The sequence below is a fragment of the Juglans regia genome, chromosome 7, assembly GCF_001411555.2.
Source record: "Juglans regia cultivar Chandler chromosome 7, Walnut 2.0, whole genome shotgun sequence".
Lineage (NCBI taxonomy): Eukaryota > Viridiplantae > Streptophyta > Magnoliopsida > Fagales > Juglandaceae > Juglans > Juglans regia.
In genome coordinates, this window is record NC_049907.1 from 35,777,750 (window position 1) to 35,798,155 (window position 20,406).

The 20,406-nt window shown below is 33.0% G+C and overlaps 1 protein-coding gene across 2 annotated transcripts; it reads right to left on the reverse strand.

Annotated features, from left to right (window-relative positions):
- Positions 1 to 6,097: 6,097 nt before the first annotated feature.
- LOC108995002 (endo-1,3;1,4-beta-D-glucanase-like) lies at positions 6,098 to 14,322 on the reverse strand. Of its 2 annotated transcripts, none has more exons than XM_018970459.2 (8): positions 14,081 to 14,322; positions 13,181 to 13,202; positions 12,300 to 12,426; positions 11,824 to 11,914; positions 11,520 to 11,609; positions 11,338 to 11,438; positions 10,802 to 10,954; positions 6,098 to 6,401 (listed from the first exon to the last, which is right to left on the reverse strand). In XM_018970459.2, exons 1-7 carry the CDS (start codon positions 14,226 to 14,228, stop codon positions 10,814 to 10,816), a joined length of 720 nt encoding a protein of 239 aa, XP_018826004.1. In that variant the 5' UTR covers positions 14,229 to 14,322; the 3' UTR covers positions 6,098 to 6,401; positions 10,802 to 10,813. The 2 variants fall into 2 exon arrangements, with proteins under 2 accessions (XP_018826004.1, XP_035547727.1); XM_035691834.1 differs by having other exon boundaries at positions 6,137 to 6,401; positions 11,338 to 11,411.
- Between the last annotated feature and the right edge of the window lie 6,084 nt (positions 14,323 to 20,406).

Below are 20,406 nucleotides of genomic sequence, written 5' to 3' on the forward strand. Positions count from 1 at the left end.
GTGCCGAAAGTGTCAAAAAATGACATCGAAATCCTCTGCACACGCCCACACGCGCCGCCAATGCGTGTCAGATTCATTTTTGCTCTAGAGGCTGTTTTGCCTCTAATGAAAAATCTGAAACACAATAGACCATGGCATATCATTAATAACATGCTTTTAAACTCATTCCAAAACATCAAACAACATGTAATCTTATTTACATGAGTGAAAACAAGCAGCATAAGCTATGATACTAATGTTAACTAGGGTTAAATCGAATTACCGCAAGGAGCGGAATTCCCACAAGGTCGGATATTTGCTCGTCTTACAGCTCACGTCACTTAGTTGTTTGCACTTCTACGCCGTTTATGAGGCTACTAGAGTTTCCTAGAAAATTTCACGCTTCAAGATCAAGAGATCTAGATAGTTTCTCTAGGAAAAAAATTGAAGAGAGAGAGAGAGGAGAGTTTTTTTTCCTTTTTGTAGGACTTTTTTTCACACACACACAAATGATGTACGTCATCTTATCTTTAAAAGAGTTTACATGCTTGGAAGTTAATTAACTTCCCAAAATATGTGGAAGTTAAATAACTTCCCTTGAGTTGTGATAGTGGTGGGGAGTTAACAAATAACTTCCCCACCTATGTGGACACCACTTGGTCATGTGATTTACCCTTTACCAACAACATCAAATTTACAATACACTCGTTCACATGGGAAAAAAGAGGGACTCGTTCATGATAGGAAATTAAATCACACTTTCACTATCGCACGATAAAAAAGCAGAGTTCCACCGCCACCAATGCGACGCCATCTCAGTTCCACTACCGCATGATAAAACTCACAATAGTCCCTCCACATCAATCTCGAACTTGGAAGCCACTGCGCACACACACACATGCATAGAGAGAAAATGCACTATGTCTAGCCTCTGTTAACCTAAACCCATAGTTCCACCACCCCTTGCCACAAAAAAAAATCGATCCACCATGAGACAATTGAGCATTGCATGGCACTGCAAGAAAAGTGCACCGCGAAGCCCCACGTCTAACCTTCGTAACAAGTTTTGAACAACCCTTAAAATAGCCTAGACGCCGCCCAACAAACCTTTGTTTTTGCTCCTCAAACAGAGTATGATTTCTTCCTAACACCACGATCGATAGCACCCAGCACCACCGTAACACACAAATCTCATTTCTTTCATACAAAAAAAAAGGAGTGGCGAAGGGGGCAGTATTCTCAAAATCAGTCCGTCGTCACCATGAAAATAGCCTAGATGCCGCCCGACAAACCTCTATTTTTTAGGAGCAAAAACAGAGCACAATTTCTTCCTAACACCACCGCCAATAGCATCCAATACCACCTTAATACACAAATCTCATTTTTTTATATATAAAAAAAAAGAAAAAGAAAAAAAATAGCTTTGATCACCCTATGAAAACCACACCGCCATTTTCTTAGATTTGCAATACTCAGCTCGCTGCCATTTTCTCACCGCCGTCGACTCCACCACAAGTCGCTCTCTCTGTCTCCGTCTCGTTCGAAGGCCAAATGAACCAAAAAGAAAAGAAAAAACAAGAACTTAGCTAGTTAATGGGGCAATATTCTCGAATGGGACACTTCAAGACCCTTGGGTTTGGGATGGGCGCTTGGGGGTCGTGAGAACAGTCCGTCGCGGCCCGAGGGGATGATCTTTGTCCTTCATGGCTCGGCAAGAAAGAGCCTGTCTCGACTTGGCAAGGTATTCTCTAGATTTGGTTAGGGTGGAAGATCAAGGAGGCATGAGACTTGGTTTTCTCTGGGTTTGTCTCTGTAGTTAGGGTGGAAGACAATGAGGGCATGAAAGCTTTTTGTGGAGTTTGTGATCTTCTGTAGGATACGCAAATTGAAGGACTTATGTTGAAGGCTATTATTGGGGGCTTGTTGTTTGGAGTTGGACAGCCAGATCGGCTGTTAAGGTATTCTCTTTTGAGATCTACTTTAAAATAAAATTAATAATAATAAAAAAAAAAAACCTATGCAAGATTTGTGTATTAGAATGTATACTCATCATTTCTCATCCATGGAATGATCAACTTGAACTATTTACTTTAAAAACATACATGGAAGTACGGAAGTTCAACCTTATATCGAATTTCGATGAGGTTAGAAAGAAAGGAAAAAGACCTTCACTGAGGCATAAGATTCGCTGTACTCAAGAAAAGAGAAAAAAAATGAATGGAATGGGAAGTATTAAGGAAATGTTTGGATTCGAAGATGACTTGAGATGAGTTGAGATGGATTATGAATAGTAATGAGATGAGTTGTGAATAGTAGTGAGATTTGTGAGTTAAAATTGCTGAATAGTAATGAATAGTAGTGAGATGAGTTAAGATGAGTTGAGATGAGCTGAGATGACTTACGAATCTAAATCTTATCTAGGACTCAAAAAATAGAAGTTGATTATGCTGAGTTTGGATAATAAGGTATTCTCAAATATTTTGTAAATAGTAATTAAAAAGTAATGAAAAAATAATGATAGTATATTAAATAATAATGAATAGTAATGAAAAATATGTAAAAAATAATAATAAAATAAAAATTGTCCTCTCTCTCCCCATATTATCATTTTATCAGACTTTCTCATACGTTTTGGTGAAGCAAAAAAAATGGGTTAAGTGATAGAAATAATTTCTTCAAGCTTTCTTGAAGAAGGAGATTTCATTATGGCGGATTCCGTTATGTTTTTTATGAAATGTTTATTTCCGTATAAAAAGATAATTATGTGATTTTCATGATAGTTGAAAATTCTTATTTCAGTAAATTAAATTTTACATATAGTATCAGAGCACGGTTGAAACTATCATGATTTTCCTTTTAATATAGAGATCGATTTCATTTATATTTTTTCGATCTCGCTATTGTTTTATGTGCAATATTTGATGTTTAATGTTCGGAACTCACTGTTCACTGATTCCGAAAATTCCTATGATGTTTGCCGGATTTAATAAAATCTTGATTCCGGATGTAGTGGTCGAATTTATTTGGATTTTACATTATTGGAATATAATGATTCCGTGTGGATATTTATTAGCACGTGTCGTGTCGGTTTGTTTTCGTATGAGTTGATTCCGAATTTGTTGGCTGCATAATGGTTTCATTTACTCACAATTCAAACTGTCGAATTATTGGCATAAATATTCCATTAATTATTTTGAATATTCCATTACTTACATGTTTTATGTATTGGGTTAATAATTGTATTTATGCATGCATGGGCTGAACTGTTATGGGCCGGATTTTGCTTTTGTTATTGAGAAAATTAAAAGATAATGCTAGGTATAGGGTTTTTGAACTCAGAACATAGTATTCAAAACAAAGCATGCTTACCAATTGAGCTACTCTCTTTCTTGATAAAATTTTTATTATGAGATATTATTTATATGTTTTGAACGTGGACAGATTCTTGCTTGGTTATTTATCAATCAATATTTATATTATGGTTAGCATGTCGTCAGCAAAGTGATCTTGCTGGGAAAAGTTATAAATATTGAATTGAATTATGACTTTGCAAAATTATTATGGAATGATTATTTTGATTATTATGGTTTGACCCAAAGGTGCACCAACTTTCAAGTAGTCATTAAATTAATTAGGATAATTGATAGAATGATAGTGAGATTGGAATGGATGCCCAAAGGTGACCATACCAATCAAACTTTGTATGGTTATCAATTGTGCCTAGGTGAGTGAAAATAACCATTAAATTTGAATATTAGTATATTGCATTAGTTAATCCAAAGATTGAACACAATATTACTAATGGAAGTGATTTTCTCATAGCATTAATGTTGTGATGATTTTATTGCAGTGTCAGTTCCTGTTTCGCTTCATTCGCTAGCTTCTTTTATTTCGATATTTAATGGAACTAATTTCTCTTATTGGAAGGAATAGATCCAGTTTCACCTTGGTGTTCTAGATCTTGACTTAGCACTGTAAATTGACAAACCGACTGCTATTATTGAAACAAGCAGTTCGCAGCAGCAAGCTTTGTCTAAGTCATTGGAAAGATCAAACAGATTAAGTATCATGTGTTATGCGAATGTGTAGTGCAAACAATTTAAGTCAACGTTTCCTCAAATTGAAAATGCAAAGGAATATTTCAAGGCTGTGGAAGATCGGTTTCGTTCTGCGGATAAGTCCCTTGGAGGGAGAATAATGGCTGAACTTACCACCATGAAATTTGATGGTAGCCGTGGAATGAATGATCATGTCCTTGAAATGACCAATCTAGCTGCCAGACTCAAATCTCTGGGTATGAATGTTGATGAAAGTTTCATTGTTCAGTTCATTCTGAATTCTTTGCCTACTCAATATGGGTCATTTCAGATTCACTATAACACTATTAAGGAAAAATGGAATGTGGATGAATTGGCGAGTATGTTACTTCAAGAAGAGGCAAGGCTTAGGCAACAAGAACAACATTCAGTTAATGTTATAAGTCATGGAGTTGGAAGCAAATGAAAGAAACCGAAGAAGAGTTTCAAGAAAGATCCTTTGAAGGTTGCGGGACCTTCTCATGTCAATGAGGCTCACGAGAGGGAACATAATGGACCGAAATGCTATTTCTGTCATGGCTATGGGCATTTACAGAAAAATTGCCCGAAGTGTAGAGGTTGGTTCGAGAGGAAGGGTAGGCTATTGGCTTATGTATGTTTCAAAACAAATATGACACAAGTTCCTTCTAATACATGGTGGATTGACTATGGTTCTACTATTCATGTTTCAAATTCGATGCAGGGATACCTTTCGATCCAGAACATAAAGCAAAATGAGCATTTTATAGTCTTGGAAAATAGAACTCAAGTACCAGTTGTTGGTGTTGGAACTTTACGTTTGTTTTTAGAGTCAGGCTACTGTTTGGACCTATTTGACACTCTTTATGTTCCTACTATTTCTAGAAATTTAATTTCCATGTCAAGACTTGATTATGATGGTTATGCTTTGTATTTTGAACATAAGAATTTTCGTTTGTTGAGAAAAGACTCATTTGTTGGTTTTGGTGTTTTATCTGAGGGGTTATATAGATTTAATCTTAACAAAAATTTGCTAAAACACTCATCACCTTGCATCATGATGTTGGAACAAAATGTAGCAGAGTTAATGAGAATTCTTCTTTCTTGTTGCATAAAAGACTGGGTCATATATCCAGAGAAAGAATGGAGAGATTTAGAAATTTCAAAAGACTCCTTTTGATTATGGACGGGAAGGAAACCGAGTTTGACACTTTCATATTTGGGGTTGTCCAGCAGAAGCTAGGATCTATAATCCACATGAAAAGAAGTTGGATTCCAAAATTGTAAACGAGTACTTTATTGGTTACCCAGAGAAGTCCAAAGGGTATAGGTTTTACTACCCTAACCATAATACGAGAATTGTTGAAGCCGAAAATGCTAGATACCTTGAAAATGGTGAAATTAGTGGGAGTGATGTATCACATAATGTGGTCATTGAAGAAGTTCGGGTGCCTATTCCGATACCCGTAACTTCAACAAAAATTGTTGTTTCTCCAGTTGTCGAGCAATACGATAACATTGAATAACAATCTAGTGATCAGTCACTCCATAATGAGAATGTCACCAATGAACCAGTTGCAAAACAATCACAAGGAATAACATTAAAGAGATCTCAAAGAGAAATGAGATTAGCTATTTTAGATGATTTTTTGGTATATCTGCAAGAATCTGATTATGATTTAGGGACAAATAAAGATTCGGTTTCGTTTTCACAAGCCATTGAAATTAGTGATTCTAAAAAGTGGATCAATGCTATAAATGATGAGTTGAAATCAATAGAATAAAATGAAGTTTAGGATGTTGTTGATTTGCCTGATGGTTTTAAGACAGTCAGGTGTAAGTGGGTCTTTTAGACCAAACGCGATTGCAATGGCAATATTGAGTGACATAAAGCTAGACTTGTTGCAAAAAGTTTCACTCAAAAGAGAGGTGTTGATTACAAAGAGACATTCTCTCATGTATCAAAGAAGGACTCTCTTTGGATCATAATTATAACGCCCCGTACCCGGAAGAGTCGGAGAATTACTACTTGTCACTTACAAACCTGTCTTCCAAAGCATCTAAAAACTCCAAGGATTTCATAAATAGTACACAATCTCATATTTTCCAAATAACCATAATACAAACTCCATAAGTCATCATTACAAAATAACATAAACCTATGGGGGTCCACAATCCTCCAATAATCTCAACATAAATAAACGATACATCTTTAAGTCTTAATAGATCCAAATAACATACAATACTTCAATTATTCAAGTTAAACATTTCTACTAACAATGGTGCCCTTAGGTACAAGACCATTTATCCATATCTAAATAAACTCCAATTTCTATTCCTGACCCCCAGTTGGGTCATCAATATCATCTGAAAAATATTGAAGATAAGAGAGTAAGTTATCAACAACTCAGTAAGCATATACTAGTATGTAAACATGAGCCATTTTTAGAAAGTTCGGTATGCATAAACAAAAAATTTCATTTTTATATGCACATCTCAAAACGTATTATTAGAAAATCAGAGCGTCTTTTTGATTTTTTCATATTCATAAACTATTTTCATATTCAAAAACCATTTTCATCTTCAAAAACAATTTTCATATTAAAAAATGCTTTGGCATAATATAACTGAACATCTTCATCTAATCATATCATATCGTATCGTATCATGTCATATCATACACCATGTTTAACCCTTGTGGTAGGGTTATGCTATCTCCGGTGGCCAAATCAGACAGTATCATATTGTGAAACTTTATATTTTTCAATCTCGGAGTCTCAGTGTGCACACAAGAAAGAACACATAAAAAACCACTTTGTTTTTAAAGTGGGTGCACTCATATCATATCATGTTGGTACCAACCATATCACATGAACCAGTATCATCATATCAGAACCATATTCAGAATCAGAATCAAGACAAATAAGTATGCCAAAGGTTTTTCATATCCATATTATATCAAACCACGTGCATATCATTTTCAGATGGTCAATAACAGATCCAAAATATTTTATATCACATATATAAAAATCTTAATTTTCATATATGCTCTTTTATACATTTCAGAAATATGTTAAATATTGCTCATGTCCACACTATTCATGTCAAAAGGCATTTTTCTCTTTCATGTAGATTTTCATGAGTGAATGCAAAACACATATAATGAGGTTGTTTTCACGTTGTCTTTTAAAGAAATAAAAACATATCATTTACATTTTACAGACCAACATCAGTTCAATTTTTCTTTTTATGCAAATCTAGTATAGGAACCATGCTTACATGGACTTTTTAACTTTACCAAAACATTTCTTCAACAATGTCGAACAATTAACAATCATCACCTATAAGATAATCACGTAATTCTCGTAAATTTCCAATCAACCACGTACTTCGATATTTAAAATGCTAAAATAACCTATTTTAAATCCTCAAAACCTAAAACTTTAAAATTTTGAAAATATCATCATTTTCTAAAACCATCAATATCCACTTAATCGAATTCGTACCGAATAAAAAATTTATCGAATAAGTATTATGATAATTACGGAACTCAATTAATACTAATATTTAAAATATCTAAAATACCAACAACGTATTATAAATTAATAGAATACCTTGGTTACTAAAACTTTCCATAAAATAAGTCATGAAAAACTCCTCTCCTAAAACATAGGTTTACTTCTTTTAATTAACAATAGTATCAAAATATTATCTACGCAAATATAATATTTTTGAGACTTAAAACAAAAATCCATTTAAACTAAGCCCTAAACAATAAATCTCGAGGCATACACTAAGGGATAAAAAGGTAATAGTACTTCCTTCTATTAGGTTAACATAAGTTACATATATATATATATATATATATATTTATATATATACCTTAAAATGAACTACTAGAGAACAAAAAAAAAAAAAAAAAACAAAACTCAACAACAGTGCAGCGACAACACTTACAGAGAGATGGGGGCACGACGACGTGGAGCTAGTGGTTGACTTCGGAGGATGGGAGTGGCGCCTGGTCACTAGCTGAGAGAGGAAGAGAGAGCGACGAGCGAGAGAGGCACACAGTGAGAGAATGAGGGAGAGACCGAGAGAAAAGAGAAACAAAAAGAAATGGCATGAGCTTACCGGGGGCCTGAGGCGGCGTGCGGCGGACTAGGGTGACGAGAAGTCTTCGCCAGCAGTTTCTGTGGGGTCACAACGTGGTGGAGTTCTCGGTGGAGGGTGACTGCAGTGGCTTAAGGTGGCGGAACATTGCTCTGTTTTTTAGAAACTAAAACCGGGGAAAGCTTCCCAAGGGGGGCACGCGGAGGGGCTGGAGCATCCGTGGTGGAGTACGGTGGTTCCGTGCGTGGAGTTGTTGGATGTTGGCGGAGGAGTCGTGCCAAGCGGAAGAGCTAGACTCTATTTTCATATTTCTAAAATAGAGGAGTTTCAAGGCTTGCAATGGAGGCATTAGGCGGCAGCTTCATGTGGCTAGGCATGATGGTGTGGTCTGGACTAGGTTCACAATAGAGGGTAGATGCTCAGAAGATTTTGGATGGTTGGGGGTGTGAATTGAGGGCAGCGACACTGAATCTAGGGTTGAGAATGCCTAATATATATATATAAGCTATAAGTAGGAGACAGATCAAACCTAAAGAAAATGGAAGGAGGGATGTGCATGAAAATAGAAAATGGTGTGAACCCGTGCGACGTGGATTCTGGAAACGCTTCCATGGGCCTAGGCTTCTTAGAAGGGAGTTGGGTCTTAGCCAGGGCCTAGCAACGGGCTGGGTCTTACAATAATGGATCTAGTGGCTCATTTCGATTTGGGGTTATACCAAATGGATGTGAAAACTGCTTTTCTGAATGAGAATTTAGATGAAGAGGTTTATATGGATCAACCTGAAAGTTTCTTAATTAAAAGAAAGAAGCATATGGTATGCAAACTAAAGATCTTGGTTTACTGAATGAAACCAAGATATTTCTTTTTATGAACTTTGAAATGAAATATATGGGTGAGGCAACTTACGTGATAGAAAATGAAATATTTCATGATAGATCATGTGGATTGTTAGGGTTGTCTCAGAAGGGATATATCGATAAAGTTCTTGAAAGATTTCATATGGCTGAATGTGCGGCCACTCCTGCTCCTATTTGTAATGGGGACAAGTTCAGTGAAAATGATTGTCCACAGAATGCATTAGAAAGAAAAGAATGGACAATATTCCTTATGCATTTGTTGTTGGAAGCTTGATGCATGCTCAAACTTGCACAAGACCAGACATTAGTTTTGTAGTTAGAATGCTCGGGAGATACTAAAGTAATCTCGGAATGGAGCATTGAAAGGTTGCGGAGAAGGTTTTAAGATACATGAAGGGAACAAGACACTATATGCTGGCGTATCGAAGGTCTGATCAGTTGGAGGTGGTTGGCTACTCCGACTCAGATTTTGTTGGAGGAGCAATATCATGAAAAAGTGCCAAATAGAGTATGATAGCAACATCTACTATGGAAGCTGAATTTGTGGCATGCTTTGAGCCACAGTTCATGCTTTATGATTACGGAATTTATCTCAAGACTTGGAATTGTCGACAACATTGCCAGGCCGCTGAGAATGTATTGTGATAATTTCGCAGCTGTCTTTTTCTTGAATGACAAATATTCTAATGGCACTAAGTACATGGAGCTCAAATATTTGGCCGTTAAGGATGAAGTTTCTAAACAAACAGTATTTATAGAAGATATTAAAACTGAGCTTATGATTGCAGATCCTTTGACTAAAGGGTTAGCACCAAAGACATTTAAGGAAGATGTTGATCGCATGGGTCTTTATTGCAATCCCTGAGGTATGTTTGTGGATCTTTATGTATCTTTATGTTTTGTGTTCTATAACATCTATAACATTTATTGCAATCCCTGCCATTCGTACGTAGTACTCTTTATTTAATTAATTACTAATTCAAGGAGTATTAATTTATAATTAATTGAATATGGCTAGCTTTGTACGTGCGTACATGTTCTTGCGTGCCCACATCTGTAACTTAATTTTGTAACTTAATTTTGGCCTTGTGTAATGAATCATGTTGATCTATATAATAGTCTTAATTGTCCACATCCTGAGTACGTAGTATTAATTAATTCAAATAAATAAAGACAATAAATTACTAGCTAGGCATGCTGCTGCACGTACGCAGATTAATTAGTCAGAGTACTTAATTAATTACACTCTCAAATGATCACCAGAGATTAAACATTAATATTGCATGCTTATTGCTTTGCATGATACCGACTTGATCATGAATAATCGCAGTAGCTTGCTAGATTTCAACGGCAAAGTTAATAATTAATTAAGATGATCATTTGGAAAGGACACATGATGAGAGCCTTGTTACTAGTCTTCGGCCCAAGCCCAACCAGATTTTCTTTGGGCAACTTTTTTTTTTTTTTTTTCACAATTAAGTTTTTTAAACAATTAATGAAAAAACCACACATATGAAATTATTTTATTTTATATAATAATTATCACTTTTTCATACTTCCACATAAAATATAATAAACATTTTAAATCATTTTAAATTTTAAAATAAAAATAATATTTTATTTATGTATAATTTCATCTCATATGTATAACTAAACAAGACTCAATAGTCTGGAAAAGCAATTAGGTATTTCATGATTGGCTCCAATAATATTATGGCATGCATGCATGCTGTACTTATTCATATCAAACCAAGACTACGTAAGTAACAAACAAGCGAATATATATCTGATCACCTGACCTGGAAATATGATCACTTGACATACTTAACAAACCATTGTAACAGGTCCTGATGGGCCTCCTCAGCAGACTTCACGGCGCCGTCATCTTCATCATCGTACCTGGTTGTCCAACCATGTGTGACTTTCGGAAATATCTTAAAATAGCTATCCACCTGAGAAAAATCCAAGATTAATTATCATCATTTCATGATTACTCATGTTGAATTCATAAACTGGGAAAGGATCGATCGATGAGAGCAAAAGCTACGCAAGATGCATGCATGCGCTGAAGATTGAAGACTAATCATGCAGCATGAGGTACTATTTGTTTAATGCAGGCTCATGTGCTACTATTTGTTTCAAGAGGCTAGGGTTGTCAAGAAGACAAATTGGCAGAACATTATAACAAGCCAGACGAATGAAACTTGAAGCTGATCAAAGAGATCATCTAGCTAGCTAGCTGCTATTATATATTCTGCTTGGCAATCCGTAATTTAGGAGCACTGCAAAAGAAAAGGCCGGACCTAATTAAAGATATCATGATCTTAATTCCTACCTCAGGTTTGGTACTTAAGACCTGTTCAAACTGTTTCAAGAGTTCGGGTGGAGCCATTTCGTCAATCTCAGCTCCTAGTACAGCAATTGGAACCTTAACAGCTGAAATTAATGAATTCAAAACAATGACCATCAAACTATATATGACACATTTGCTAATTTGGTTGACATTGGAATCCATACCCTTGATATCATCCACAGTGACAATATAAGGATGTAATATCACAGCAGCTTGAATAAGTTCATACTTGGCAAGTTGAACCACGACCTTAGCTGAGAAAACAAACGTACAAAAGTCCATAAATCAGCCTCTTCCCGAACCATAAGAAGCTAGCTACTTGAAGAACTTACATTGTCTATATGTAATGGTGGAAGGGTAGGAGGCCAGGGGAATGACTACGAAACTATGACTCTATGCAATTGAAAAAAAAGGGGAAATTAAAAGAGGGAACATAAGAAAGAATCAATAGGGAAAAAAAAAACTTACCACCCCAGCAAAAACCTGCAGCCCCAACTGCAGAAACACCTTTACTTTTTACAGCTTCAATTACTGGCTTTGCCTCCTCAAATCCCTTATCCTATAAAAATGAAACAGAGTTTCACGCACTCATGAAACTGCATAATGAAATTTACGTCGCAATTATTAATTAGTAGATGGCTGCAGCCTGCAGCTAGCAATATTAATAATGGGGTCACCAATCTACCATAGTCGCAAATGGTGGATGTAGCCAGCTAGTTCAAAATTCATCAAGTATATATGGACCATGATGATCTATTGCTTTATGCAATGATGACAATAAAGAAGTTATGCAGCAGAATCCAGAAATATTTCAGACAGCCCTGGGAATTAACTTATCCCATGCATATGAAAATCCAGTAGTGGATTCAAGTTTCACAAAAGGGACCTCCGCAACAAAGACAATTTTATAACAATTTCCGCAAGGATTACAGTCTAAAACCCACCGTTCCATGATCCTTAATCCAAACTGGTAGAGGCCTATCAGCATTTTTGAACGAAAAGGGATCTCCATGTAGGAAATCAGGGACCACCACATAAAATCCAGCTGCTGCAACCTTGTCTGCGAGTTTCCTTTAAAGTATAAAGCAGCTCATGACATTAGTTTTCACAAAGGTAAAAGTAGGCAATTAGACTTATCTATTGCACTCGGCTTCCAAAATAACAGAAAATAAATTGTCAAAGTGCCCATGCACTGTGTGACCAAATTTTAAGCCTAGTCTAGGTACTGAGAATACTTCATTATTATTTATTATTTTATTATTATTTTTTACTTATATTTTTTATTATTATTCACTACTATTCAATATTCTATCATTAATTTTTTATTACTATTCAAAGAATACCTAAAAATATCTCACGCAACTTAAGTCAGCCAAGTTTGGAATATGCAGTTTGTAATTTCAAAGAAATAGATATCTAGCTTAGCCAAAAATTATATAGCATAAAACGAGTTTAGCGAGCATATATAAACTTATAAAAAACATGGAACTTCTCGTTTGAACGTAGAGATGAGACAATAATTATCAAAATTATCAAAAGATTTTATAATTTTATTCTTAAATATTATTCAAATACAAAAATAATACAAATTTTACAAATTTTAAAATAAAAATAATATTAAAAAATTATATTCAAATAATTTTTTAACTTTATAGTATTTTTATTTAATTTTTTCTCTTTTTATTTTCAAAATCCAATAAAATAACTTAATTCAAATTAATTCAATATTATTCACAAGAATCTAAGACACCTAACTAGTAACTGATAGTGCAAAAACCTGTAAACTAAGGTTAGAAGAAAATATATGGTAATTAGACATATATACCTCAATTTTGGAGCTTCATGGCCTGCAGGACAAGTCAAACATGTAAAGTTAGAAGTTGAAAGGGCAATAAAATAGCATAGCTTATGATTTTGTGGATGGTACAAATAGCATAGCTTACTTGTTCAACAAGAATCCAGCTCTAAAATCTCATTTTCATATCTTACCGATCGAGTCCAGAACAGAAAAAAGGAAGAAACAAACAACCGCGCGCATAAGAATGGAAAAGATTATAAACAACTAAACAAACATCAAAATCAGAGATTTCTGAAGATGGAATTGCAATCGTTGATCAGTATCTCTCTCTCTCTCTCTCTCTCTCTCTCTATTCCAATTAAGACCGTAAAGTTTTTACGTATTTTTTTTTGCACACGCTCGCGCAACTCTGTCTCCTCTCTGTGCTCCGAGTCGCTCATGATGAGCGATCGTGTTCGTCAAGAGTACCGAGTTGAAGATCGAGAAGGCCCGGGAGAACACTGATCTTCGCTGCACAAGTCGCCACTCTACTGGGGTGAACACCCTCACTGGAGCAAAAAATACACTTCAACATCTTTTGGACGGAACCTTATAATCATACGCGAATTGTTTTGGCCTCTTTTCTTAAAATTATGTCGTTATTATATATATCGTTCAATTGGTTTTCAGTCCTCCTTTCGGGAGGTAAGATGTCTGGAAGAAGGAGATTGTCGGCCAGTTGCACATTTCATCACATCAGAAATGAATTGTACTGGATCCGACTTCAGACAGAGGATGTGAATCTCGACATGTACCCGTGAATTTCTAATGAATCTTCTTCCTCTTTCCCTACCACTGGGAATACCACGTTTTCCGAAAATGACAATAAATAAATAACGAAAAAGTGCAGAGGTAAAAGGATAAATGTGATGAAATATGTGTAGGTACCAAATATATCGGAGAGGAGAATAATGGCAAGCTTGGAATCGGAGGAACCAGAAACGTAGGTAGGTAAGCCACCGAGCTGTTCAACATGGCCAGAGCCGGCGCTAGGATCGAGTGTTGGCGGGTTGGAGCAGCACTGGGGACCTGACATCGTTTCTATTTCCTTTGATCAGTCCAAGGAACGCAGAAGTCTTGTATTGTTTTGGAGCTATCAATTGTGGACTGAGTTTCTCGAGAGAGGAAAAGTTGTGGTCCTGTGGATTGGACTTTTGTTCTTTGTTTAATTAATAAATGAAAAAGCTAGATCTCCCTGGGAACTCCCGCCTTTTTTTTTAAGGATTATTTAATATTATAACTTTTTTAAAATATTTAAAAATATTAAAAAAGTGATGTGATAAAAAAACAAAAAAAGTACTTTTGAATTTGGCTTTGCGGGAGCTCCCATCGGTAGGTATAAACCTGCTCATTAATAAAATAGAAATGATATTTGCAGTTAACCAATATATATAAATATTGTATAATTTTTATAAAAATAAATAAATAAATATAAAACTTACTTGAAACATTAATAATTTTTTAATAATAGATTATATTCTTTTTAAAAACGATTACATAATATTTATATACTTTACGATTATATTTAGTATTACTCAATTAGACTTTGAGTTTGCTCATATTTTCAAAAAAATACAAAAAAACTTTGTTTTAAAAATTATCAGCGACATTGATAAGCTTAATTTGACAAATTGACAAATGATGATTCTATTTGTCCGTAAATTTTCTGAAAGTTTGTAAAATTCTTATTGCTTCTACTGTCTAAGAAAAAAAAACAAATTTTATAACTCTATTTAAAATTAATGGTTGTTATGAAAAATTAAAATCAATTTTTAATGAAATGACATAACTACAATGATTACTTTAAGATAAATTATAAAATAATTATAAAAAAAATGATAAATATACCATCATCCATATAATAAGATGATTCCATGCACCTAAGAGGAGGTTCGATAATGAAAACCACCTCACCACTCTCCTTACATTCATGCATTGAAGTAGTTATACAAGATGTGACAATTTTTTTTTTAAGTAATACTACATACAATATTATTGTATTAATCAGAGATTAGAATGCTTAAATACCATGCAGTCGTTTTAAAAAAAATAAAATTTATTATTAAAAAATTAATTTCTTTTCATGTGAGTCATAGATTTTTTTTTTTAAATGACTATACGACACTTGTACATTCATAATTATAAGTATCATTTTTCTTTTTTTATCACTCATCATTTATGTTTTTAAAGGAAGAAATTCAAAAGTTGATGAGAGGTATATAAACCACCTCATCCAGTGGGATGGTTAAGCTTTTACTATAAACAATATATGTCACTGGAACCATGTAGCATAAAATATAAAAATAAAAAAAATGAAAAAGATAGAATTAGAATAAAAAGAGGGAACGAAAACAAAGGAGATAAGCGAATGAATAATTAATATAGGAGTAGATAGACCTACAAAAAAAAAAAAAAAAATATATATATATATATATATATAAGAGTAGATAGGCGGCATCGATCGTAGCTATGTCAGAGAGAGGGATACTTTTGTCGGATCCGAAAAGATTCGTTTGATTTGAAAAGTGATATCAAATCATTTTATTTTATTTTATTATAATTCTTTTAAATTTTTATATAATATATAATAAATAATTTAATTCTTTTAAATTTTAAAATAATAATATTAAAAAAATAATATTTTAATAATAATTTATTTAATTTTTAATATTTATCTTAATTTATCTTATCTCAAACCAATAAAACCGCACCTAATAAAATCCAACAGCATATACGCACGAGTGGTGCCGGACAAGCCTAATTGGGGCCTCAAATATGGACTTTCTTATGATATCATTATCTAATAATAAAGATGTTTTGACAATATCATATTATGATCGAGTAATGTTATATACAATTATAAAATATGTAAATATCATACAATCATTTTGAAAAAGAATGAGATTCATTATTAAAAAGTTAATTTTTTTTCATGTGGATCTCATATTTATTCATTTTTTTCAAAATGACTACACGACGCTTACACACTCACGACTGTAAGTATCATTTTTCATTATAATATTATCCGAAAATATTTAATAATAATAATAATAATATATTGTGTGTAGGCTTGTTTAAGAGATTTCTTTTATGTATATATTTTATGGAGAGTAATATTAGATGCAAATCCTTGTAAAAATATGGAGCCCCATCAAGACAGTGAGTTTCTCATACTTTTTTTTTTTTTTTTTTTTTTTTTATATTTTTGGTAGAATCCACTTTTTTATAAGAAAAAAAATATTTATAATTATAAATTGTGCAACCGTCATGTAATCGATTTAAAAAAAGTGAATAAAACGTGAGATCCAAATAAAAAAATTAATTTTTTAATAACAAATCTTACTTTTTTTCAAAACGATTATGCGGCGTTTACGCACTTCATAATTGTATGTAAAGTTACTAGAGTCACCGAGAAAGATGACCCCTGCAAGTTTTACTTTTTTTTTTCTTTTCAAATATATTTTAAATCCTTTTAAATATTTTGAAAAAACAAAATTACAAACACATTACAAAAAAGCTTTCTTAACCATTACATTAAAAAAAAAAAAAGAGAGAGAGAGAGAGAATGAATCGTTAGCTTCTGGATGGGAAAAGCATTTTCCTTTTTATAAAACGACCTCCCCGAGACCTATACATTTAAGTTTGTATATATAATTTCTCTTTTACCTTTTATACGTATTTTTGGTTTTCTTTTTTAACATATTTGATGGACTAATGATCTAATCGGTGACTCCTAATTTTACTTTGAGAAAATGAATAAATCATATAAAGGCCCAAAGGGTATAATTTATTAAGATTGTCATGTTTATGAAATCAACTATTTACTTGATAGAAATAAAAAGTTTCGTTTGATTACTAAATCCATCTCAATTCATTTCAATTTATCATTATAAATTTTTTAAATTTCAATAAAAAATATAATAAACAATTCAATTTTTTTAAATCTCAAAATAATAATAATATTAAAAAATAATATTTTATTATTTCAACTCAACTCAATTCAATATCTCACTTCCCTTTATATTATTTCCCTATATTCTATTAAAATATAAATTTGGAATAAAAAAAAAAAAAGGAAACCAGATGTAGATGAGTTTTCTTCACTTTTCATTTTTTTTTTCCTACAATTTGACCAAGGAATAATTTTAGGGTTGCGGATGGAGATGCTCTAAGAGCATTCGTAGCCGGTGTCCCATAACACTGTTTTTCCTATAATTTGAGGCTCATTTTACGGTTTTGGTTAAAATCCCCTACATCTGAATCCCTATTTTAGGAAAAAGGTTTAGGAGATAAACAGTGATTCTTCAAATATAGAAAATCATTATTCATCCCCTAAATCATTTTTTTTATCAATATTTTATTCTAATAAATAAAATAAATTATTCTTTCAATTATCTACACTTTCTCTCATATTCATATTTATTATAGTTTTAAATAATAATTTTAAAAATAATTTACATAATTACTAAAATATAAAAAAATTAATTTTAAAAATATTATCATGCATGCAAAAGATAATAATTTAAATTTTTGTTTAAAATATTCACTAGAGAATAGTTTAAAACATAAGAAAAAATATTGAGTAGTTAAGTTTATAAATGGAAGTGCGAAAAAACAGTAATAAAGAAAGAATATATAAATATTATTTTAATAGAATAAAGAAGGGGTAGAAAATGAGATATATAAGATTTTTGAAATATGAGTAAGAATGTAAATTTTAGTTAAATTATACGAAATTTTATGGAGAATGAGATGAGAATGGTCTAATGCAGCTTATAATTTTCAAATGGAATTTTTGTACGGATCCATATATTTTTGGGATCCTTTTTTTCTTATTTTTAGAATGATCAATTTGCAAAACTTGTGTATTAGAATTTATACTCGTCATTTATCATCCATGGAATGATCAACTTGAACCATTTGCTTTAAAAACATACATGGAAGTACGGAAGTTCAACCTTATATAGAATTTCGATGAGTTAGAAAGAAAGGAAAAAGACTATCATTGAGGCATACGATTCGCATTACTCAGGAAAACAGAAAAAAAAAAAAATGAAAGAAATGGGAAGTATTAAATCTTATCTAGGACTCAAAAAAATAGAAGTTCATTAAATCTCAATCAAATTTGGGATACGACTGAAAAAAAAGGAGAGGAAGCAGCAGCTCATGCTCGAAAAAAGAAAAATCATATTTATTATTTCACACACCACATATTATTTTTTTTTTCTCTTACTAAATGTGTAGTATATAGATTATGAGTAGAAGAATTCAACAAGTTTAAAAAGAATAAAATAATTTTTTTAAAAAAAGAAAAAGAAAAAAAAATAGTGTGATGTGTAGGGATGATGAGTAGTAAAGCTTGCTTGCAAAAATACTGTATTATGCATGCATGGGTGAAAGATGACATGATGATTGTTGAATATTGATTGAAATTACCCAAGAACCCCTATAATTCGAATAAATCACCTAACAATTTACTTGAACAAATTGGTTAGATTTTAATAGAAAGATTGTTGAAATAAATCAAATACTTTGTTCAACAGAATGATTGGTTTTGAAGGGAAACCCTTTAAAGAACTCTTTAAAGGTAAAACTCTACGAGGCAGCCAAATTCAGGAAAGTCAATTTTATTATTTGAAAATCAATTACAAGTATTCATCAATTACAAAACCTTTGCAACTTAGCTCTCTTACTTGCTAAGACAAACGACCTGTTTGTCTTCTACCTCAGTAGCAGCTAGAACCTCTGACGATTTTCAAATATTGCCTTTCTTCCTAGAACTCTAGGGGCTGAAATCCAATCACTTGATTCGCTACACTTGGAGCATGATCGAACTTAAGGAGAGATGGAAAACCAACTTCATAAGTACACAAAAACATATCTCAATGATCCTTAATCCAACTCCTTACAGAGTCATGAAAACGAATTCATTTAAATATTAAATCTGAAAATAGTCTCAGTTGAAGTAGGATTCTGCTGACACGTAGATTCAATCGCGAGTACGTTTCCTGACAGGTTGCTAACATTTCGCGATAATTCTTCTTTGTAGTTACTAATCTGTATTCGGCTTCTGTTCTGGATAATTGCAGATCTTTTTTGAATTCAAATTTCACATTACCGACTTATCTAACCAACCTTAAAGACTTGTAGATAAACTCAATGTTGTTCAAGATAAAGTCAACAATTGTTTTACATTTATTCAAATTCAAACTTACAATGATAAGATACAAATTCAAACTTATAATGATAAGATAAACTTTATCATTTAGTCATCTAATCCTAGCCAACTTTAACATTTACAATCTCCCCCTTTGATGGATTGATGACGAAGACATTTTGATGAATGTAATTTCCCTGTGACACATTTTAGACAGCAGACCAAGAAAAGATAGTAAAGATTCTCAAAGTTGTGATTCAGTAACTTGACTTAGAAATAAAGAAAACAATCCAGTTTCAAGTACTAGTTAAGTTAATAACCTGTATATTAGTCTTTCATTCAAAGCAGAATATAAAAATGGAGTACAAAAAAAAACATAATAGGATAGTTTTCTTTCGATGTAGCTGTTCTCTCCCTCTGGTGCTGCTGCTTCCTCTCAATTTTTTCTCCCCATTATTCGTATGCAATCAACCAAGAGGATCTAGAAATCATCATTAGGGTCAGCCACATTTGCCATGATTTGCTGGACATCCAAGGAGAGTTGTACCAATCGATCATTTGCTTGTACACAATCAGAGCGTTTAGTAGCTAATTGTTGCTCTAACTTGGACTGACCTTCTTCCCATTTTGCAGAAAATAAATCAATCTTTTGAAACAAAAGAGAGATTTGCTCAAGAACTTGAGTCATAGAAACAAAAGACTCTGTGGGTGAAGAAGCTGACTCATTAGTTGGAGGTCTCTTTTTAGTGAGGATAGTTGCAGATTTGACCACAATTAAGGCTGAGATGGATCCTGGCATCTTCATTGTAGGCTCATTTGCCCGAAGATGAACTTTGGCTTTCATAGCTAACTTAGTAATTAAGTTGCCAAAAGGAATATTTTGCTCTTTTTCCACATGAGAACAATGTATAATATCAATAACATGACGTGGAAAATCAATAGAGACTCCAGTTGGCAAAACATACATGAAGTAAGCTCTCTAAAGTGTAATTTCTGTGTGGCGGCTTATGGGCTAGAGATTTGTGAGCACTATTTTTGCCAAGAGTCTAAACTGAGG